Raw genomic sequence first — 25,160 nt, forward strand, 5'->3', positions numbered from 1 at the left:
AGCAAATTATTGCAGATAGATTTTAGCAACAAAAACCTTAGATGGAGCCCCAAGGGTCATGTGGACACTGGTGGAGAGCCATTGTCATGTGGACACGATATACATTCAAGAGTCATTTAGAAATATATGGTAAGATAGGTAGGTATGGACACATGGCAATATTTAGAAATATTATAGAATAAGACATAAATATACAGGATTGGCCAAAAGTCAGCTGACAGTAAATCAAAAACCATTTAATTCCAAGATTTATTTATGTTTAACAACTGAATGAATTTAATAAGAGCATCCAAATATGAAACATAATGAAAATTGTTCAAACTGAAGTGAGAGTGTCACATTTTTCCTTTCGAGTCAATATAGAATTACAAACAGCATTTAAGGAATTTCGATTTATTGTTGGCTGACTTTTGACGAATCCTATATATATATATACACTCTTTTACTTGTTTCAGTCATTTGACTGCGGCCATGCTGGAGCACTGCCTTTAATCGAGCAACTCAACCCCGGGACTTATTCTTTGTAAGCCCAGTACTTATTCTGTCGGTCTCTTTTGCCAAACCGCTAAGTAACGGGGACATAAACACACCAGCATCGGTTGTCAAGCAATGCTAGGGGGACAAACACAGACACACAAACACACCTATATATACACGACGGGCTTCTTTCAGTTTCCATCTACCAAATCCACTCACAAGGCTTTGGTCGGCCCGAGGCTATAGTAGAAGACACTTGCCCAAGGTGCCACGCAGTGGGACTGAACCCGGAACCATGTGGTTGGTTAGCAAGCTACTTACCACACGAAGAACATAAAATTCAAATCGGACCATGTTAACACCAAAAATTATTTACATCAAAAAGATGCTTTTTTCTATGAAAATCCCTATTTTTTTACGATTTTTTCACTGCTGTGTCGCCACTTTTCGGTGTATTTCGACCAGAAAAATTTTCACAAAATTTTTACTTTTCAAAATTACAATTCCAGCGGGTTGAAACAAACCCGAGCAACGCCGGGCGATACTGCTAGTATATATATATATATATATATATATATATATATATATATATATATATAATATATATATATATATATATATATATATATGTATATCAATCATATTTTAACGTATAAAGAACCCATTTTTGTCAAAAGTTAGGTTAAAAAATATGGGAGATTCTTATACATGAATAGCATTATAATCCCTTACAAAACCATTTTTTTCCAAATTTTAAACCCCCCAAAATTAGGGGGCTCCTTAAACATGTTGAAATACAGTATATATACACACACTCACACACGAACATGCACACAGGGCAAGATATACAGTTTATCTACGGGTCACGACTGAATTCCAGTGAACAGCAGAAAATACTTTTGCACAATTAAGCTAATTATTAGTCTAAAAACCTGTGTGTATGTGGGCAGTTATGCGCTTGATGAAGTGATGGATGATTTGTGGCCCAAATGGTGTGTCCTTGAGCAAGATCCTTCATTTAAAATTGTTTTAGCCTATCATCATCATCGTTTAACGTCCGTTTTCTGTGCTAGCACAGGTTGGATGGTTCGACTGGGGTCTGGGAAGCCAGGAGGCTGCACCAGGCCCAGTCTGATCTGGATGCCCTTCCTAACGCCAACCACTCCGCGAGTGTAGTGGGTACTTTTTATGTGCCAGACGAGGCTGGCAAACGGCCACAATCGGATGGTGGTTTTTACATGCCACCTGCACAGGTGCCAGGGGAGTCTGGCATCGGCCATGATCGGTTGGTGCTTTTAACGTGCTACCGGCACGGAAGCCAGTCAAGGCGGCGCTGGCATCGGCCATGTTCGGATGGTGCTTTTTATGTGCCACCGGCACAGAAGCCAGTTGAGGCGGCGCTGGCATCGGCCATGTTTGGATGGTGCTTTTTATGTGCCACTGGCACAGAAGCCAGTTGAGGCGGCACTGGCATCGGCCACGATCGGATGGTGCTTTTTATGTGCCACCCAGCTGAAAATGAGAACCAGCCAAATATTGTAGCCCTGTGTCTCTACCTCAAATTATCACATCCTGGAGGCATCACTGGTTCAAGCAACTAAAACCATTTAGCAAAGCCAGGTCACACCCGTCTGCAAGTGACGGCTATGGTCAGATATATATATATATATGTGTATGTGTGTGTACATGTGCGTGTATGAGTCTGGTGCTCTGTTGGTTACGATGACAAGGGTTCCAGTTGATTGATCAATGGAATAGCCTGCTCGTGAAATCAACGTGCAAGTGGCTGAGTACTCCACAGAATGTGACAAGGGTGGCTCCCTTTGAATTACAGGTGCAACTCAATTTTGCCAGGTGAGTGGACTGGAGCAACGTGGAATGAAGTGTCTTGCTCAAGAACACACCCTAGCCACTAAGCCATCTATGTATAGCTTAGTGGTTAAAGCGTTGCACTCGTGGTCATAAGATTGTGGTTTCGATTCCTGGACAGGGCAATGCATTATGTTCTTAAGCAAGACACTTCATTTCCTGTCGCCCCAGTCCACTCAGCTGGCAAAATTGACTAACCCTGCGAAGCACCCAAGGAGTAATCCACACAGGGACTATCTGGTTGTGAAGCCTTGCCAAAAAATCCTTACAACAGCAACCTTCGTACCAGATAACAATAACCGAAGTAAAATCGGATGGACAGAAGACTTGAAGTGTCAACAATGACCAGGAAAAAACCAGAACAAATTAAGGTTCATATTCTACTCTGTTTAGTTGGTTCTCCAAGAATATATCTAATTATGAGTGTCAGAAATATCGTGTACTGGAAGATGAAGTAAAAGTAAAAGGAATTTTAAAGAAATTTTAGCCTCAATATAACCCAAGTCCGGCTCCCTGCACTTTATATATATACAACCGCTGTTGGTTCCCGGCCGTGAAAGAAATCAAGAGAGATAATTCAGTTAACAAAACTATGTCAACAGAAAAACAGAATTACCTCCCTTTTGGAACCTGGTGACAGAGAAATGATTATGAAATGGTTTTTTTTTTTTTTTTAAATCACGAAAACACGAGAGATTGGTGATTGTGCAATGTAAACTCACGTATTTTAGATCCAGGAGTACCAGGAGGTTTCATTTCCATATCTGCTTTGAATTTTTCTCTAATTTCCATTTCACGTAGCTCTCGTTCCCGTAATTCCCGTTCGCGGGCGTCACGTTCCCTTTTGTCTCGCTCCAACTCAAGTTCAAGTCTAGAAATGGGACAAACAAAATAAAATAAACAAAATAAAAATGTAAACAAAGCAGCCCTTTATAAAGGAGTTTCACGTATAATGGTACATTTAGTAAGACAAAAACGGAAGGAAGTAGAATATCACATCACCGAAATGGTTTAAGTTGATAAGAGACGACGAATAACTCCATCAACACAAACCAGTTATTATTCAGACATCAGCAACTGAACCCGTGTCATTATCCTTCACTCAGCGATTAAATAACTAAAATACGGAAGTTATAGTTTTCTAGTATTATAATAATAATAATAATAATAATAATAATAATAATAATAATAATGATGAAATTATTGTATACAGTGCTCAGGTGCACCACAACTTGTCAGAAAGTGCGTATAAAGCATATGCAGTAATGTACAAATGTCTGGAAAGCGAACAATGCATGAGTCAGATACATGCTTGTGTGTGTATGGAGGGGAGAAAATCAGGTGTAGTGTTGGTGAATCTCAGGAAGCATAGAGGTTTCGAAGGATGCAGTGCTCCGACAACCAACAACTGATGCTGGCAGTTTGTTCCATGCTTCAGCGTGTATATGGAGGGGAAGAGAAGATCAGGTGTAGTGTTGGCGAATTTCAGGAAGCATGGAAGTTTTGAAGGATGAAGTGCTCCGACAACCAACAACTGATGCTGGCAGTTTGTTCCATGCTTCAGCAACTCTTAGCGGGAAAAAATGTTTCCTAAAGTCATGGGAGCTGTGCTGTTTTCTGACTTTGTAAACATGTCCACGGGTGCTAGACGGGTGGAGTTTGAAAAGGAGTTTATGATAAGCAGTTGGGACACTATGATCATAGGCACTCCTACAGTGACCATCCTGTCATTTTAGAGATAAGTAGAAGTACATTGTCTCCTTTACTTCCGCGTGTTTTGAGACAGGTATTAACAGAGACCGCATAGAGCCTACCTCGTTGGTACAACATTTGTCTTCGAGGCAGCAACAGGGAAGTGATTCAATGCCGCACTAATTTATTTTCCACCTTCACAAACCTTTCATTTGTTACAACATGGGCACAGGTATTTACTTCTTCAGATAAGGTGCAAGCTGGACAGTGTCCAGAGCCAATTTTCACAGGGTGAAAGAGATAAAGTGGATGTATGGATGTTTGGAGTAGTTCAACAGATTTTATTATTGCAGATAAAGACAAACTGTGTCGGCCTCTTGCAGATAGCTACAGCAAATAATTACATACTGGGGGAGAGAGAGAGATGCTGCTTAGAGATTATAGAAAACTATCGATATGGCAACCGGAAACAATTATGCTATGTTCTTGGTGACAAAGGTTCATGTCCTATCTGTGCCTTCTGTCTAAACTGCCTTCCTGGATTCTCTGGCATGTAAAAATGCAAGCAGAATGGTTTTTATAGGAGACTAGAAATCAATTTGTAGAATGTTTGAGAAAGCATATCTATGCACATTGCTTCATGCTGACTGATCGGTTGATAAACCAATCCACATGAAACTATGGTGGTTTGCTTGCGGTGTCTGACAGCATGTCTAAGGATTTGGTTTCAAATTCCTGATACAAATTACTCATGAGTAAAAGAAAGGGTTTACTCAGTTTTGTCAAAACAAGCCCCAAACAAGTTATTAAAAGAAAAAAATGGAAATAAAATCTAAAAATATTACTAACCTTTCTCTAGATCCTGTTGGATACATCGAGGCTAATCTGTAAGGTAACATCGGGTCAACATGTGGAGGTAAAGTTGACAGACCATAGGGACCAGACCGGCCAAAGTCTTGACCTGGAAATAAAGTCGAAAAAAAAAAGGATAATTAATTTTTATTCCATTTTTGTTCATTTAGATCAGTGGTTCCTAAAGTGGGCAGTACTGCTCCCATGGGGGCAGTGGAAAGTTCCAAGGAGGCATTGAAGAAATGTGGGGCAATAATGGGTTCATTAGGTTATGTTTTATTTGTGAAATAGAGTTGCTTTCAAGTTGCTTCAGAAAGGAGACTGTATTTGTCATGGTTAGTTGGGGTAGAGGTGCTAGAAATGTTAAGGGGCCGGGAGCTTGAAAAAGTCTGGAACCACTGATTTAGATAACACACACACATTTATATATAATGTATTCTTTTACTTGTTTCAGTCATTTGACTGTGGCCATGCTGGAGCACCGCCTTTAGTCGAGCAACTCGACCCCGGGACTTATTCTTTGTAAGCCCAGTACTTACTCTATCGGTCTCTTTTGCTGAACCGCTAAGTGACGGGGACGTAAACACACCAGCATCGGTTGTCAAGCAATGCTAGGGGGACAAACACAGACACACAAACATATACACACACATACATATATATATATATATATATATATATATATATACATACATATATACGACGGGCTTCTTTCAGTTTCCGTCTACCAAATCCACTCACAAGGCTTTGGTCAGCCCGAGGCTATAGTAGAAGACACTTGCCCAAGATGCCACGCAGTGGGACTGAACCCGGAACCATGTGGTTGGTAAACAAGCTACTTACCACACAGCCACTCCTGCGCCTATGTGTATGAATATCTTTTATCTTTTACCTGTTGAAGTCATTAGACTGTAGCCATGCTGGAGCAATACATTCAAGAATTTTGTTGAACAAATCAATCACTACTTATTTTCTTCTTTAAACCCGATACTTATTTTATTGGTTTCTTTTGTCAAACTGCTAAGTTATGAGAACCAACACAGACATGAACACACACACACATTTATATATGATGAGCTTCTTTCAGTTTCCTCTATCAAATCCACTCACAAGGTTTTAGTTGGCCTGAGTGTGTGTGTGTGTGTGTATCTTTGTCCCCCACCACTGCTTGACAATAGGCATTGGTGGGTTTACATCCCTGTATCCTAGCAGTTCGGCAAAAGAGCAAGATGGAATAAGTATCAGGCTTAAAGGAAAACAAACACAAAATGAGTCCAGGGTTCAATTCATTCAACTAAAAATTCTTGAAGGCAGTGCTCCAGCATGGCCACAGTCTAATGGACTGAAACGAGTAAACATTAAAGGACAATGCTAAATATATTGGGAGAAGGAAGGAAGGAAGGAAGGTATACCTAGTGTGTGTGGCCTGGCGTATTCACTAAGCTGTCTCAGGGCTGGAGTGTCATGACCGGGGTATGGACGAGGTGTCATTCTTTCACCACCATATGGGCCATGCTGAGATGATAATGTGCTGGTCACTTGAGCTTCCGTCGAGCTGGACTTGATAGGCGTATCAATTCGTTTTGTCTGCAGAAAAAAAAAGACGGAAAACAAATTCATCAATACATATGTACGGTGCATGCGCATGTGTGCGTGTAAAGGTATGTGGCTAAGATATTTTTAACTAGAAAGGGTATGGCCTGGTCAGCCTGTAATGACATGCATAAGATCTGGTCATCAAATTTAAGTGGGGACTTCAAACTTGAAATCTTCAAAGCCACAGTCGAACCAATTCTACTGGATGGCTCAGAAACCTGGACGTTATCAAAGAAGCTTGAGAGGCGGTTGGATGGAACCTACACTCGCCTCCTTATGAGAGCTCAAAATCTCTCGTGGAAGCGTCATCCAACCAAAATGCAAATATATGGGAAACTACCACCTGTGTCATCTCTTGTAAAAGGTAGGAGAGTCCAGTTTGCTGGACATTGTTGTAGAGCTGAAACAGAAGTAGTTTCTACTCTTCTCCTCTCGAAGCCATCTACTCGCAATACCAGAGGGCGCACACTCTCCTACCCTGATGTAATCTCCAGGGATACAGGCATCCAGCAACAGGACCTCTGTAATGCCATGATGGACCGTGAAGTCTGGTGTAGCATGGTAAATTCCATCATCAATGATGATGATGTGGCCAAGTGGTTTGGGCCCATGATCATCAGCTTGGGAATTTAATTGCCTGCAATACATTGTGTTCTTCAGCAAGACACTTTATTTTTCATTGGATCCAGTCCACTCAACTGGCAAAATTGAGTTGTACCTGTAATTCACAAGGGGACCAACCTTGTCACATTGGGGTCATGCTGAATCTCTTTTGAGAACTGTGTTAACCCTTTCGTTACTGTATTTATTTTCAGATGCTCTGTGTTTCTTTCAATTACTTTAAACGTAACAAAGAATTTAGTACAATAACTTAGCTATCATTCAGCTAGTGTTACGAACATAAATTGTGACTGAGGTTTGGTTGAAGATTTTAATTCAAAACTTATGAAAACCAGACATTTGTATTTAGAGCCAGAGCCGGTTTCAGCCGGGTTGGTCATGAAAGGGTTAAGCTAACATGTGTCTGTGGAGTGCTCAGCTACATGCACATAAATTTCATGAACAGGCTCAGATCAATTGGAACACTTGTCCTTGTAACCGATGGAGTGCTCACACACACAAATCTTTATTCCTAGTCTTGTCCAAAGACAATTTAGAGCCAGTCAAAATACTATCAAAGTAACTTAGTTACAAACGAAAAACAAATTTTAAAGTAATTTAAGAAATGCTGCTAACAGCAGTGTGTTTTGTATGTGTGATATTACTATGTGGGGGCGCAATGGCCCAGTGGTTAGGGCAGCGGACTCGCGGTCATAGGATCGCGGTTTCGATTCCCAGACCGGGCGTTGTGAGTGTTTATTGAGCGAAAACACCTAAAAAGCTCCACGAGGCTCCGGCAGGGGATGGTGGTGATCCCTGCTGTACTCTTTCACCACAACTTTCTCTCACTCTTACTTCCTGTTTCTGTTGTACCTGTATTTCAAAGGGCCGGCCTTGTCACTCTCTGTGTCACGCTGAATATCCCCGAGAACTACGTTAAGGGTACACGTGTCTGTGGAGTGCTCAGCCACTTACACGTTAATTTCACGAGTAGGCTGTTCCGTTGATTCGGATCAACCGGAACCCTCGTCGTAACCGACGGAGTGCTTCCACATTACTAGGTGCAGCTATGTTGTACATGCACTGTTGCAAGCAGAAGTTATGCATTGTACAAGTGCATTCATGAAATGCTATTTCAGACCCAGCATTTTGGACATTTATTTTTAAATGCAACATATCTTTGTCTCCCCTGTACTTCTTCAATCCTTCAAACCAGCCATATCAAGTGCAAATATTCTGTTTTTATGTTCAATCCAGCCAAAATTGGCCTCTCACACCTACCTTACAATGTCATTCTAAAAATAATCTGTGACATCATTGAAATCTCTCAAAGTTACGAGATAATCTATGATTAATTCAAAACGTGATTAACCCTTTCATTACTGAATTTATTTTGAGATGCTCAGTGTTTCTTCCAATTATGTTAAATATAACAAAGAATTAAGTAAAATAACATCGTTATCATTAAGCTAGAGTTAGGGACATAAATTGTGATTAAGGTTTGGTGGAAGGTTTTAATTCGGAACTTTTGAAAACCAGACATTTGTACTAAAGAGCCAGAGCTGGTTTCAGCCGGGTTGGTAACGAAAGGGTTAAATAAGCATTACATTTGGCAGAGGAGTCTGAATGCTAAACGGTTAAGCTGCTTCTGGCCATGCTGGATCATCACTAGTGTTTAGCAGTTAAAAGAAGCAGTGCGACTTTTGAAACATTGCTAATACGTGAATGTTTAATTCAATTCAGTAGGAAAATTTATTGAGGTAAGACAGAACTAAGAATGCTCAGAATCCATCCATCAATTGGTGGGGTTTCGCTAGATTAATAAACGAAGGTCTGAAACAAATGCTGCTTGGAACCGAAATAAGTTTGTATCGGGTTTATTGAGACGACTAACATGTGGGTAGAAAAGCTGATGAATGTAGCCATCATGGTTGAGTATTTCTAGTTAGGTTATAAAAGGAAATGAACTATTAAATACATGAATATAGTGAAGAAGAAGAAGAAGAGGCATGCATGCATGGACACTTACAGGCTGAACTTTCTCTTCCTTGATAGTAGCAGATGCTTGTAGGACCTTCTTTTCTCTTTCTTCACGTTTCTTGGCTAAATCCGAGTGCGGTTGAGGTTTAAAAACTAAATCACAGCGCGAACAAGAATTGATTCCTCTATTCAACAGTTTAATAAATCTGGGAAACAGAAAACAAAACAAATGCATGAAAGACTGGGCAGTTGTATAAAATGTTAAACAAGGTTCGAAATGTACAAAAAACAAAGGAAAAAAAAAACCCCAGAAGATAGAGACAGGTGAGGCAACAACAAACAAAGGGTATTAGTTTGACACTCAGGAAAAAATGTAAGAGTCTTTGACATTTCAAGCAGATGCTCTTCTTCAGAAAGGAATGAGGAGAGGGGAAAAAAAAAACGTTTGGATCAAGTTATAATCACCCACAAGGTGGCGAGCTGGCAAAATCATTAGCACACTGGATGGAATACTTAGTGGTATTTTGCCTGTCGCTACGTTCTGAATTCAAATTCCACCAAGGTTGAATTTTGCCTTTCATCCTTTCAGGGTCGATAAATTAAGTACCAGTTACATACTGGGTTTAATCTAATCAACTGGCTCCCCTCCCACCAAATTTCAGACCTTGTGCCTATAGTAGAAAGGATTATTATTAAGGTGGCAAGCTGGCAGAATCATTAGCACACTGGATGGAATACTTAGCGGTATTTTGCCTGTCGCTACGTTCTGAATTCAAATTCCACCAAGGTTGAATTTTGCCTTTCATCCTTTCAGGGTCGATAAGTTAAATACTAGTGAAACAGAAGGGTCGATGTAATTGACTTAATCCCCGACCACAGGCTGCGCTTGTGGCAAGGATTTGAAACTGTTTTTATAATCCTCCTTATTACAAATATCCACTTTTCCATGCCTGCACGAGGACATTAGTCGAGGCAGATTTTCTACGACTGGTTGCTATTCTTGTCACCCACCTATTTCCAAGTAGATCTAGCTTTCACAGAAGACCAGAAACTTGTGAGAACAGTGGTACTTGTTTACAACATGATGCACTATCAAAACAAGGAAACACACACACACACAAACACAATGGGCTTCTTTCAGTTTCCCGATCCCCTTACAAGGCTTTTGTTGACCTGGGGCTACAATAGATGACACTTGCCCAAGGTGCCATGCAGAAAGACTGAACCCAGAAACATGCGGTTGAGAAAAAAACTTACAATCTATACAATGTTATAATGCAGAACCTTTTAGCATTTAAACTGACCATATCCGGCCAAAATATTCTGTTTTTTGTATGTTAAAACTGGACTGATCCAACATCTCACACCTACCCTACAATGTCACTCCCTTTCACTGGGAGTGTGTGTGTGTGACTAAATACTAATGCAACTTGATGTGACAGACCCAAAATGCAAAACTGGGAACCCACACATTCCAAGATCTTACCAAGAATACAACTAGACAAAACGGAATTATTTAACCAAAAGGAAGTTGGACACCAAAATGATTAAGGGTGTGGTGCTGAGGAGGGCAGGGGCCTTGTTAGAAGTAAAGGATCGGGGGAGCTCATGAGTGGAAGGACAACAAACATAGGCCTGCTTTGCATGGGCACTGCTTTGCATGGGCACTGCTTTGCATGGGCACTGCTTTGCATGGGCACTGCTGATCAAGATGGACACAGCAGCTGCATCAGTTGAGGAAATTTGCTGTTAGGTTCTGGACAGAGGTTAGGTGGGTAAGGCTCTTACGGATGCATCCTGGCTGGAAAGAACCAACATTACAAAAGGACCCACATGGTAGGTGACTTAAGCCTTTTTCCCCTCCACCACATACCACAAAGATTATGAATAGCAACAATATCTACACCACATGTTACTAATCATTACCATCATCAACATCATTTAATGCCCACTCTCTAAGCTTGCATTGGCAAAAGGGAAGTCTATTGGGAATCCACTCACAAGACTTTGGTTGGCCTGGGGTTATAGTAAAAGACTCATGCTCAAGCTGCAATGAAGTGGGACTGAAGCTGAGATCAAAAAACAAAAAGAAACATGCATTCCTCACGATGGCTGGGGTTAATTTATATCTCAACCCCTTGGCCTCAGATCTGGTCTTGCAGTGCCAAGTATATACAGCCCTGGGCAAAACCAATGCTCCGTGAAAGAACTTGGAAGAGGGGACACAAAGAAGCCTATTGTATATGCGAGGCAGGGGGTTTTAAAAGTTGTAATTGCCAAGACTGGCTTTGGGTTTTTGTAGAGATAACTGATCAAATATCTCTGCCAACACAGCCGAGACACAATGTTGACTTATAAGTCTTTAATATAGTTAGTAGAATATCCTAAAAGAATAAAGATTCCCTTCAGTCATGAATGACTATGGGATTACACCTAGAAAGTTCCCCTCTGAGGTACAAGTCCAGGCAAGGTTGTTTATGGAAGACCAGCAGTCACCCATGTATACCAGCCTCCCTTCTCCATACCACTGATGCTATCCAAGGGAAAGGCAAAGGGGCCGATACAGCTTGGTACCAGAGACATCGCAACTCATTTCTACAGCTGAGTGAACTGGAGGAACGTGAAATAAAGTGTCTTGCTCAAGAAAACAACACACAGCCTGGCCCGGGAATTGAACTCACTACCTCATGATTGTGAGCCTGACACTCTAACCACTGAGCCATGTGGCTTATATTATGGTTGCATAACAAAATGTCGTTGTCCTGACCACAATTAATGTGTAAGCTAGGCTTGCAAACAGTGGAAACCAGTGATATTCATTGATATTTCCTGTCGCTAGCTCTGAGCTTTCCACATTCCTCTAGAATGAAGAAAAAAAAACAAAAACCCTCATTTGGAAGACAGTTAAGGGTTGGGAACAGGAAAAACATCCAGTTGTAAAAATCCTGCCTCAAATATCTCCCCTTCTAACCCATGCCAGCAGGGAAAAAAACAGATGAACATTAAAGGGAAAAAATAGAAGCTACTTAAGAAAAGTTGGTTTGTCAAGGGTGGGTGATGGCTATGGTTGACTGATTTAACTTAAACGGGTGATTAGTATTTAATTTAAAGCTGAGGAGGAGGAGGAGGAGGAAGAGGAAAAGGGGAAGAAGGCTCAGTCCTTTCCTTTCAAATCAATGTCTGGCACTTTTACTGTCACAACAGCAACAATTGAGATACAAAAGAAATATTTACTGCTTGGACAAAGGGATCAGCCCCTTTCCCATTTCTTACCATTATCCCCCACTCCCTCCATACAATCTTGTTATTTTATTACCTGGAGCAGTGGTTCTCAACCAACCATTATTTTTTCTTTATACATATGGAACCCCTTCGATTGCTATTTTATTCATATCGGCCCCTCATTGCCCTTCAATGTTTTTAGGAAAAGTATCAAGAAAAACTGTTAAAATATTATGATCACATGACGGACCTGACTATCGGATGCTGTTACACATCGCTGGTCACAAAGCGCTTTTGCATTGTTTTAGATTTCGAATGATACCACCCTGCTTGGCCAGGCAAGCAGGTCAAACAATCCCCCCTGATTGAAGAGGGACTGGAACAATATGAAATTAAGTGTTTTGCTCAAGAACACAATGTGTCACCCAATCTGGGAATCGAACCTGTGATCCAGCGATCGTGAGTGCAACAGCCTAACCACTTGGCCAACCGAGTTGACCAATCATTTAAACTTTCAGAAGTGGAAGCCATTTATTGGAGATGAATTTTAACAACAAAAGCTGACGTGGAGCCTTGAAAGCCACGTGGACCCTAGTTGAGGACCACAGATTTACACTCTAACCAATCATCCCCTCGCGTAAAGCTACCTCCCTGTTTACCGTATTCCCACTCGATGATAAAACATCTGCTAGCTCTGAGCTTTCCACATTCCTCTAGAATGAAGAAAAAAAGTTTTTTAATTTTAAAAAAATCCCTCATTTCAAAGAAATTATGGTTGGTGACCGGAAAAGAATCCAGCTGTAAAAATCTTGCCTCAAATGCCCCCCCCCACCCATGCGACCATAAAAGGAAAACAATGGAAGCCATTTAAGAAAGTCGGTTTGTCAAGTACTTCATCTTTACCGGATGGGGACACAAATGATGGGGATCTTAGTCTTGGTCTTTTGAACTGCATAGCAACCTCACTAGTACTGCAACTGGTACCATGAAAAGTACCCTGCAGTATGCACTGAGAAGTGGTTGGCCTTGTGAGAGGTGTCTAGTCCGAGAAACCATGCCAAAGCAGACACTGGTGGAGCATGCTGCGGTCCTCCACCTCACTAAATCCTGTCAAATCATCCAACCCTTGCCAGCATGAAAGACGTTAAGAGATGATGAGGATGATAGCATTTTGTTTTGTTACCATAGCACCCACTACACTCACGGAGTGGTTGGCGTTAGGAAGGGCATCCAGCTGTAGAAACATTGCTAGATAAGACTGGAGTCTGGTGCAGCCTTCTGGCTTCCCAGATCCCTGGTCGAACCGCCCAATCCATGCTAGCATGGAGAACGGACGTTAAACGATGATGATGATGATGATTCCTGCTGAAATACACTACCTTTGTTTCAATTGTTTTTAGAACAATTAACAACTTGGTAAAATAATTGTCACAATTATTAATCTGGTGTTTAGAAAATGAATGAATAGGAAATTTTGATGCAAATTTTTGATTTGAAACTATTATTAACCTGATTGATACCAACCTGGCTGAAACCACCTTTGGCTCTCTAGTATGAATGTCTTGTTTTCAAAAGTTCTGAATTAAAATCTTCCACCAAACCTTAATCATAATTTAGGTTCCTAACACTTGCTTATTGATAACTAAGTAATTTTACTAAATTATTTGTTATCATCATCGTTTAACGTCCGCTTTCCATGCTAGCATGGGTTGGACTATTTAAACTTAATTGAAAGAAACACAGAGCATCTCAAGAGAAATATGGTAACAAAAGGGTTAAAATAGGAACTTTGCATCATGAAAGCAAGGGCAGTTATAGGAGGGTTGTATGGAAATGGGTAAACAAAAACCTGACCTCAAAAATCTTCATATAACCAACTGTCTTAACCCTTTAGCATTCAAATTATTCTTTCAAATGTAATGCTCTTTCGTTCACATTGTTTTTAATAAACCATGCATTATTTTGTAGCTTTGACATTTCAATGATGTGATTGCTTACTTTTAGAGTGACATTGTAGGGCAGGTGTAAGAAGCTGGATCTGGACTGTCTGAACAGGTAGACTATTTGGGCTGGATCATCATCATCATCATCGTTTAGCGTCCGCTTTCCATGCTAGCATGGGTTGGACGGTTCAACTGGGGTCTGGGAAGCCAGAAGGCTGCACCAGGCCCAGTCTGATCTGGCAATGTTTCTACGGCTGGATGCCCTTCCTAATGCCAACCACTCTGTGAGTGTAGTGGGTGCTTTTTACGTGCCAGACGAGGCTGGCAAACGGCCACGATCGGATGGTGCTTTTTACGTGCCACCGTAATTTCAATATTTCTATTATATGCAACCTTCCAGTTTAAATGCTAAAAGGGTTAAGGGATCACATGCACTTAATTCTTGCTATCAGAGGTGTTTGCATAAACAATATCTAATCAAACTCATTCAGTTAGGAACCATCAGAGTCGACCCAATCATTTAAATGATTGGGTCGACTCAGATGGTTCCTAACTTTTTTCCCGGTTAAGAAATTCATTATAAGAAATATTTATAAGATTTATTATGAGAAATAATGACCAGCTTCCTCTACATGAAGAAAGATAATGCCCCCTCCCCCTCTGCTTGATTGAACTTCACACTCACAACCCTTCGCCATCATACAAGCACACAAAATTAATCAACAACCTTAAAATAGTGATTAAACCCTAAGGGTCAGAAGGCAGTAATTAGTTTAAAAACACGTCACATTGGGCACTTTCAGTCCTCATCACTTATCCTCCCTTTCTTTTCCATTCTGGTATGAACTGGACAAGGCGGAGAGCTGGCAGAAACGTTAGCACGCCGGGCGAAATGCTTAACGGTATTTCGCTTGTCGTTACGTTGTGAGTTCAAATTCCGCCGAGGTTGACTTTGCCTTTCATCCTTTCGGGGTCGATAAATTAAGTACCAGTTACGCACTGGGGTCGATGTAATCGACTTAATACCTATGTCTGTCCTTGTTTGTCCCCTCTATGTTTAGCCCCGTGTGAGTAATAAAGAAATAGGTATGAACTGGACAGTTTTGGCATAATTTCTATGGCAGGACACCCTCCCTTAACGCCAACCTTCCTGTAAAGTGTTTTCATATTAGGACAGGTACTTGGTGCTTATGTGACACAGGCCTGAGTACTTTTTACATGGCACTTAGCACCTCTTGGCCGAGAGGAGTAGGAGTTGGGGCCATAGCTGTAGTCTGCTCAATAAAACTGACACAAGACAGACAGACAGACAGTTTATTTGTTGTGAGGTAGAAAGAGATGAAAGCATTGTAACTTGCCCTTCACCCAACAATGAAAGCGGGATTAAAAAGATGTGGCAGTAGATTTGGCCTGGACATAGGCAAATATTAGAGTAATGAGAATTTAAAGTGGCCAGTTCCAGCCTCTTACAATCACATCATCGAAATCTCAAAGCTACGAGATAATGCAGGATTAATTCAAAACAATATGAATAAATAAGGATTAGATTTGACAGAGTAATCTGAATGCTGAAGGGTTAAACTACAAACTCAACAAGCATTAGACAAACAGCTGAATAAGAACTTTACTCTTTTACTTGTTTCAGTCATTTGACTGCAGCCATGCTGGAGCACCGCCTTTAATCGAGCAACTCGACTCCGGGACTTATTCTTTTTGTAAGCCCAGTACTTATTCTATCGGTCTCTTTTGCCGAACCGCTAAGAGACGGGGACGTAAACACACCAGCATCGGTTGTCAAGCAATGCTAGGGGGACAAACACAGACACACAAACACATATATATATATATATATATACATACGACGGGCTTCTTTTCAGTTTCCGTCTACCAAATCCACTCACAAGGCTTTGGTCGGCCTGAGGCTATAGCAGAAGACACTTGCCCAAGGTGCCACGCAGTGGGGCCGAACCCTGAACCATGTGGTTGGTTAGCAAGCTACTTACCACACAGCCACTCCTGCGCGATATGAATAAGAACTTTATCTCTAATAATTATCTTTCCTGGAAAGAGCTTTCAATCATAATTTCACTCTGCGTTGTCTAAACTTGAATGTTATCAGGTAATGTTATCAGTTAGAGTTAAGAAAACCCTGTACCCACTCCCCAGATCCCATCCGGTTTGAACTTATAAATCTGAATGCAGACAAAAGCAAAAAAGTAATTGAAAAACTAAAAAGCTTTCTTGCTGTGTCATTTGATTCCTATTGAAGATAATGTACGTGTAACTCCCTCAGTGAGGGTTGTGGAGCAGCAAGGTGGATGTGAAGTGGGACATATTGATCATTTGACGTGTAATCTTTATTCAGCACAATTGCAGGACATAGTCCGGCTGGAAGAGCCTCTTCAATCAATGGTCAGTCTAGGGTCAACCGATCCAATTAGTGGATTACTGCTGATAGAACTAGCGACACATCAACTCACTTTAGCCACTTGAAAAACACTATGGAGGTCTGGAACCTCATAGTGTCATCAATTGTAGTTGGATGACTAGGATGACTAGTAGTCATCCAACTTCAGTTGGTGACTCACTGAAACCATCAAATGAAAATATAGATTAGTTTTATAAATCCTATTTCAGGTGGTGCCATTAATCTTTCAGTATTTACACCGGTTGACCATATCCGGCCCAAATATTTTATCTGCTCTATGTTCAACAAACTGACTAGATTCGGCCCTTCACACCTGAACAACAATGCCAGTCCAAGAAATAAATAATTACATCACTGAAATCCCAAAACTAACGAGATAACGCATAATTAATTCATAGCAATGTCAATAAATGCCTGAAATAATCTGAATTTTCAAGGGATTAAGTTAGAGATGGCCTGGGGCACAATTTTGGCTGAAACATATCTAAGTTTGCCTAAGTTTATCAAACAGAATGACAGCCTTGTGAAAGGAGTTCTACACCATGTCGTACTCTTTCTTCAGCTCCAGCAGACAAATACCAAATTATCGAAAATAGGACACAGCAGACAATAGACTGAATGTGAATGGAGCTCTAGCTTTTTACGCCAGAATTTACATACAAGAACAGTTAATTATCATAGCTATTATCATTGTTATTAGCTCTCAGTGATAACTAATCTGAAAATAAACATTTCAGTAACCACTTCAAAGTATCAGAGAGAAACTACAACAGAAAACAGGTTAGAGGAGGCGAGGGAGAGGGCTGAGTGTCACTCTTTTCAATAGATGGTGTGTGTGTACTTGTGGGTGTGTTAATACTTTTAGACTGATTGGACTCTGTGTGTGTGTACACAAGCATAAATGTGAAAGAAACTTGAAAAAAGGAAAACTACAGCTCAATCACAACTAAAAGCAACAGGCTGGAGGACATAGAGTGAGGTGTAGTCTGAACAAAAGCCCTGGTGTAGTGGCGATATGTAATTTGTTTAACTAATTCCCATATAATTAGGTCATGAGAAAGATCAGGAAGAAGGCCAACTGGTTAATGACAGAGCTTTTAAGAACAAACTCACCTCTTCATGAGAGAGAGAGGAAGAGTTATTTATAGACACCTATGGAATTCTGGTGCAATAAGAACGTGGCCTGAAAGTATTTGTTGCTGACAGAATTATTCATTAACGAATACAGATTTTGGCAATCCTTTGATACCAGTTGAAGGTGTCGTTCACCTACACAATTTTCTTCCCTCAAGATGTAGATAAAGAGGCTGGGCTGAGAAAGGGGTGAATGATCTTGTCTCCTCATACTGACACTCCGGAGACCAATACCGAAAGAATGCCCAGATCTCTTACAACCAGGAACAAGAGTTTTATATTTCTTTATTTATATATTATTTATTAGGGGGAGGAATGAATTCCTATTCAGTTTCAACCTTGGAGGGATCAATAATTCCACGTTGACCACTGAGATCTTATCTGCTACTGCCATAAACATTTATGGATCCCCATCCATCCCTTGATTCCAAGGCAAAAAGGAAAGGGATGTTCTTGAAGCAGGACACACAATGAAATGCTACAAGGGCACATGGAGTTTTGAAGTAACCCCCAACCAATACCTTTTCTCAATGGTGCACCTTCAGATTTAGAAAATAGCTTTTATAATACGCAGGAGGGTCATTATGTCAATAAACACATGCACTGATCCTATTTCACTTCTTTATTATCTGTCAATATACACCTTCTGCTCCAACTCAGTCACTCTCATAGCTTTTTTTTTTTGTTCAATATTTATAAAGTAAAAGATTTTGTCGAATATATTGCTTGGAAGTCCTGACCTCTAAATATAATAACTAATAATTTATATATTGCATTATGGTAACCATAATATGGTGTCTACCATTGTCACTTTTAACCTTCTTCACAAAGTGCATGGCAACACTACCAGACACGATGAAGAACCCTCAGCTCTTGGAAATAATATTTTGATTTAGAAATTTCAGAATTTCAAGACAACATGCAACCAAACACAAGTTCAAACGAGAGTACAGAACATACAATAGACCCATGGTCATGTCTTAAACTGATTACATCAACACCAGTACTTGACTGGTACTTATTTTATCCACCTCGAAAGGATGCAAAGAAAATTTGACCTTGGTGGAATTTGAACTCAGAATGCAAAGACGGACAAAATGCCGGAAACATTTTGGCCAGCAATGCTAACAATTCTGCCAGCTCACAGCCCATGACTTTTTGTAATATATTCCAATTGGTTCGATTAGTCTAATATGTTGTTTAGTAGAATCAATAGCAGTATTTTGTGCCCAATTGCAGTTTAAAAAACGATATATTTTCCAAGTTCCTAAAACATAAATCACATTGCTCCTGCAATCATTTAGGCCAGACCCCCCACCCACCCATAGTGGAATAGGCCAGATGACAACTTATCAAGACAGCATTCTACTAGTCGGTAGCCTTCTTGTTGCTAATCTTTGTTCTCTGAATATGAAACCACTTACATTCTACCAGTCTTTACACCCAACGGCCTACACGGCACGTTGTTTTACCAGATGCAAACACTGATCAGGTGAGGACCTGCTGAAAGATACACACAACAGGCTTCCGTTCAGTTTCCAAATACCGAAATATCTCAATCACAAAGCATTGGTCAATTCAAGGCTTTAGTAGAAAACACTGGCTGAAGATGTCACATGGTAGAGATGGAACCTGGAACCACTTGGTTACAAAGCAATAAACATGTTGAGCCACTAATTATGTCCACAAATCAGTCCACAGCCAGAGATAAGGTCCCTGAATAAGGGCCAGGTTTTACTCCATCTCTACAGTTTTGTTGATGCTGTTTAGCTCCCAATCTACCCTGGTTGATCTAACGATCCCTTAGTTAAGTATCGACAGGGCTATATTAACTAATGAGTGCCCTTTCTTTGTTAACACAACTGGGTGTGAACCGTGAGAAATAGGCTGCAATTTGTAATAAGTCCTAATGACTCATTATGGTTTAATTAATAACAGTGATTAGACACAAGCAGCAAACCAGCAGAATTATTAGAGTTGATTAGAGAATTATTAGAGCAGATTAATGGGTTAATGTCATTAACCCTTTCATTACTGAATTTATTTTGAGATGCTCCGTGTTTCTTTCAATTATTTTAAATATAACAAAGAATTTAGTAAAACACCTTAGTTATCATTAAGCTAGTGTTAGGAACACAAATTGTGACTAAGGTTTGGTGGAAGATTTTAATTCAGGACTTTTGAAGACAAGGCATTTGTACTACAAAGCAAGAGGCGGTTTCAGCCTGGTTGGTATAAAAAGGGTTAAGTAACGATGATTTGCCCAGGCCTGGCCTGTGCAGACTGATAAGGGCCCTAGATATAGGCACATAGCAATTGAGACAATGGTTCTAACAAAAAGTGCCCTAACCAAATATGATGCATGGGTGGGAGGGGAGAATGAATGGAAATCAACAATGAAATCAAAGGAATTTTAAAAGAAACTCAACAAAAAAAAACCCTTAACTTACATAGCGTTTTTACTCTTATGGAATTCCTTATTGCAGGGTGTGGCATCTGGTCCAGGACTGATAGGTCTCTGGCACTCATCCTCATTACTATCAGAGTCTTTTTCATAGTGAGAATCTGTGGGGATCTGCTCAGGGGCTAAAGGTTGCGAATGGGCAGACTGAGGAGGCAGTGCCAAAGACATATCTTTGGTATCCAAACATTTGGGGTTCAACTCATGAGGCAGGTTTTGAGGATGAGTTTTCGGAGATGGCGGAATTGGTTTCAGCTGATAGTCTTCTGGTTCTTTCTTGATTTCCACGTTGCCAGCAGTCGGATGGGTCTGAGCTAGAGGTGGCACAATGTACTGCTGCAGAGGCGGAGGCGCAGAATGAGACTGGCTGTGAGGAGGTAACGATGAGTGATGCTTCTGTGAGATTTGAGGATGAGACTGCGGCGGCGGAGGTCCGAGAGAAGAATGTGAGGGGTGTGGCGGGGGCTGGCTTTGATCCAGAATGGAGTGATGGTGATGTGAGGAGAGAGTTTGTTGGGGGCCACCGTTGGATGGCGGAGAGGGAGGCTGGTGACGAGATGATGGATGTGGATGGTGTTGTTGTTGTTGTGAAGGCTGGTTTGGGCCCTGTGACAAGTGAGAAGGCATCTGCATTGATGTAGGAGGCGGTTGATGCAGAGGCTGGTGCATTGAGAGATGATGAGGGGGAGGAGCCACCTGCTGCTGTTGTTGTTGTTGTTGCTGTTGTTGTTGTTGGTGATGGTGGTGTGGTGGTTGTGGCTGTTGTTGCTGCTGTTGCTGTTGTTGTTGTTGTTGCTGTTGGCTTTGTTGCAGATGAGGCTGCGGTGCTGAGTGCATGTTAGGAGTCTGTTGAGAAGGATGCAACATGATGTTTGAGGATTGTGAAGCTTGAGACGATGGAGGGGGAGGAGGAGGCGGATGTAACGAGTGTGGAAAGGGGTAGCGGTCCATAGGGGGGTACTCCCAGCGTTGGGGAGGTTCTGGCGCAGCAACGGGAGAATCGATCTCCTGCTTGATCTGCATCGGGGGTGCAGGCAGAGATAGTGAATGAAGGGGAGAGAGGGGCAAGGCAGCAGACATGTGGCCCGGGGCTGCGCTCGATGGAGGAGGGTGGTGGTGGTGATGCTGTGATAGGGGCCATGACAGAGATGGTGGGGGCGGCGGTGGAGGCGGAGTGTTCTCGACAATGTCCCTCGGCTCTTGTTTGATCTCAACGAGCGGAGCTTCAGGTAAAACTTGCTGTCGTTGGGAAATAAACTCTTCCTCTTCTTCCTCCTCCTCTTGCTGAAGTGGCGGAGGTGGAGAATGAGCCGTTTGCAGAGGGGGTGGTGCCACGGGTGGCTGTGACTGTGGCGGAAGTTGTGTCTGTGGTTGCAGCAGAGATGAAGATGACTGTTGCTGCTGCTGCTGTTGCTGAGGTGGTGGTGGTGGCAGTTGTGGTTGTAGTTGTTGTTGCTGTTGTTGTTGATGTTGTTGCTGCTGCTGCTGTTGTTGTTGTTGTTGTGGAGGTGGCGGAGGAGGAGGTGGTGGTGGCGGTGACGGTGTCTGTTGTGGCAGAGATGACGGAGGAGGTGCCGCTGTCTGTGGTTGAGGAACTGGGCACTCAGTAGGCACTGATGGGGGACGAGTCTCTCCCCTTGGGGTTGCAGTAGATGAAGGGGAAATGGTTGCAGGTAGCTGAGAAGACAACTGAGGTTTGCACACCAAGTTATCTGCAGGGCTTGGCGTACTTGGGGGTGAATTTGAACTCAAATCATCCTGGAAAGAAAAGAAGACAACAGCAAATTAAGCCATGTACAGGTAAAACATACATTAATGTATGTACAGGTAAAACACATTAAGGTGTATACAGGTAAAACTTTCTTTAAGGTATGTACAGGTAAAACACATTAAGGTGTATACAGGTAAAACTTTCTTTAAGGTATGTACAGGTAAAAACACATGTTAAGGTGAGTACAGGTAAAACACACATTGAAGAAAGTATAAGTAAATTACATATTAAGGTGTGTACAGATAAAATACATGTTAAGGTGTACAGGTAAAACACATTAAGGTATGTACAGGTAAAATGCATTTTAAGGTATGTACATGTATGTATAGGTAAAACACACAAAGCCGTGCACAGGTAAAACACACATTAAGGTGTGTACAGGTAACATACACATCAAGGCGTGTACAGGTAAAATACACATTAAGCTGTGTGCAGATAAAACATACATTAAGCTGTGTACAGGTAAAACACACATTGACCCATGTACAAGTAAAACACACATTAAACCGTGTACAGGTAAAAATTCAGATGTGTACAGGCAAAACACCCAAAGAGGTGAATGAATTAAGGTAAGTCAGAAAGATTAAGTTTATAAATGAAAGAAAGGCAGGTATAAAAGCTAGAGATTCTTACCTGGTTATTTTCAATATCACCTTCATTTCCATTCTCTTCATTTCCAGAGATACTACTGCTGTCAGAAACTGATTCGGAATCTGAAGGACCCTGTGTCAATAAAATAGTGCAGGAGATAAGAAGAAGGCTTCCAAATGTTGGCACAAGGCCAGCAGTTTCAATATTATGCTGACCCTAATAGGGAACTGGTACTTATTCTATGAATCCCCGAAAGGGTGAATGGTAAAGTTGACTTCAGCAGAATTTGAACTCAGAATATAAGGACGGACAAAATGATGCTGAACATTTTACCTGGTATGTTAATTCTTCCAGCTTGCCACCTTAATAATAATAATAATAATCCTTTCTACTAAAGGCACAAGGCCTGAAATTCGGTGTGTGTGTGTGGGGGGGTAGTCGATTACATCGACCCCCACCAAAAGGATAAAAGGCAAAGTTGGCCTCAGCAAAATTTTGAACTCAGAACGTAGTGACGGATGAACAGAGTCATTTTACGAGTTCTCTTTTGGAGTTAAGAGTCAGTTATGAGTTATAGTCAAGGTAGACAGTTCAAATTCGGTGTCTTGCAGAGCTATCAGTGACAGCATGGTAGATGAAGCAGTGTATTACCATTCCGGTATAGAAGAGAGATACACTGAATCCGATACGAGGAAAATATCATGGCTACTAGAGTAGATACAAAAGCTACAGTCACAACAGAGGCCACACATTATAATTGTGGATAACACCACATCATAACAATTTTTAACAAAAATAAACTTTCCAGGTGTTTCATTTAAGCCTTTTCACACCATATTTCTGTTGAAACACAGCCTTTGTTTCAATTCATTTTGAAAATTACTAAGAAATTAGTAAAGATGGTGTTTGGAACATAAACCAAAATGGAATTTTTATGGAAGATTTTAATTTAGACCCCCTTTAAAATGGAGTTTGTGTCAGAAGACCAAGATCAATCTCAAAGGGGTTGGTGTCAAAAGGGTTAATTTTGAAAATAATCATGAATTTGGAAGGCTTTAGTATAATAAGTTGACCATTGTGGAAGCACTCTGTCGGTTATGACGACGAGGGTTCCGGTTGATCCGAATCAACGGAACAGCCTGCTCGTGAAATTAACGTGTAAGTGGCTGAGCACTCCACAGACACGTGTACCCTTAATGTAGTTCTCGGGGATATTCAGCGTGACACAGAGAGTGACAAGGCCGGCCCTTTGAAATACAACAGAAACAGGAAGTAAGAGTGAGAGAAAGTTGTGGTGAAAGAGTACAGCAGGGATCACCACCATCCCCTGCCGGAGCCTCGTGGAACTTTTAGGTGTTTTCGCTCAATAAACACTCACAACACCTGGTCTGGAAATCGAAACCGCGATCCTATGACCGCGAGTCCGCTGCCCTAACCACTGGGCCATTGCGCTTCCACAAGTTGACCATTATTAAGCTGGTGTTTAGAACAGGACAATGAATATAATGAAAGGTTTTCAGAAGTTCTGTATCCAAAAACCACAGGTGATTTCAGGTGGGATGGTATTAAAAGGGTTCGATAAAAATGTCTGATCTCTTACTGATGAGAAGAATGGCAGACACCCTATTTAATACTGGTCTCAGAAATATTTTGCTATTTAAAATCCCCGCTTCAAAAATTTTTCAATGAAAATTGTCGAATGACCATCCCTAAGGAAGCAAACGACATGTCAACGTACCTGAGGCTTCTTTTTCTTGGAAAATTTGTCAGTTTCCAAATGATGCTGTCTTTTGCGACTTTTAACAGGACTCTCTGATGTGCCCTTCTGAATGCAAAGGAAAGACGTTTGAAAAGAAAAAAAAAACCCAACAAAAACAATATAAAACAGAAGAAATAGCAAAACAAAGGAAGTCTTTATATAATAACACAAGAGTATTTTAAATGATTGGGTTTAATGGGAATTGTCTGAGCAGACAAGTGGTGCTGGTTGTTATGTCAGCCACTAGATACTACCTACAAAGCGATTGTTTCTGGTTAACCAACAGGATGATGGCATTGGCTTCTCTCATGAATCAGTCAATCATTGGTGATAATTTATCTACTCTGACGATAAATAATCTGGGCTGCAACAAGCTGTGACATGTTCTCCAGCTCCAACTTTGCTGCATTGGCCACAAACTTGGGTATCGCCACCCATAACACAGTGGGGAGAAAATATAAAACTCCTTATCTCAGAAATATAGAACTGTATTATCCTATCGGTAAGAAGCCGACAAGGTGTCAATGGAGGTTTATAAGCCTTAAAAATTCACTCTGATTATGCTATGCCCTTAGGCATAGCATAATGGATAGGGTAAAGGGTAAAGACCCCCTTCAGTCATAAACGACCATGGGATTGCCCCTAGAAAGTTCCCCTCCAAAGCACAAGGCAAGGTTGTTTATGGAAGACCAGCTGTTGCCCATGCATACCAGCTCCCCTCTCCGTGCCACTGATGTTATCCAAGGGAAAGGCAAAGGGGCCGATAGAACTCGGCACCAGTGTCG

The 25,160-nt window shown here is 41.2% G+C and overlaps 1 protein-coding gene across 4 annotated transcripts in view; it reads right to left on the bottom strand.

The window, feature by feature from the left end:
- LOC115224734 (arginine-glutamic acid dipeptide repeats protein) overlaps window positions 1-25,160 on the bottom strand; it is a 453,168-nt gene that overhangs the window by 27,636 nt on the left and 400,372 nt on the right. For 3 of the 4 annotated variants that reach the window (XM_029795612.2, XM_029795609.2, XM_029795611.2), the window contains exons 14-20: window positions 24,355-24,441; window positions 22,659-22,748; window positions 20,244-22,012; window positions 9,116-9,272; window positions 6,303-6,477; window positions 4,888-4,999; window positions 3,069-3,217 (exon numbers count right to left, since the gene is read on the bottom strand). In XM_029795612.2, coding sequence (XP_029651472.1) covers window positions 3,069-3,217; window positions 4,888-4,999; window positions 6,303-6,477; window positions 9,116-9,272; window positions 20,244-22,012; window positions 22,659-22,748; window positions 24,355-24,441 — 2,539 coding nt within the window. The remainder of the gene's footprint in view (window positions 1-3,068; window positions 3,218-4,887; window positions 5,000-6,302; window positions 6,478-9,115; window positions 9,273-20,243; window positions 22,013-22,658; window positions 22,749-24,354; window positions 24,442-25,160) is intronic. The other variant, XM_029795610.2, reaches the window with a different exon arrangement.

This window comes from Octopus sinensis, linkage group LG26 (genome assembly GCF_006345805.1).
Source record: "Octopus sinensis linkage group LG26, ASM634580v1, whole genome shotgun sequence".
In the NCBI taxonomy this organism is placed as follows: Eukaryota; Metazoa; Mollusca; class Cephalopoda; order Octopoda; family Octopodidae; genus Octopus; species Octopus sinensis.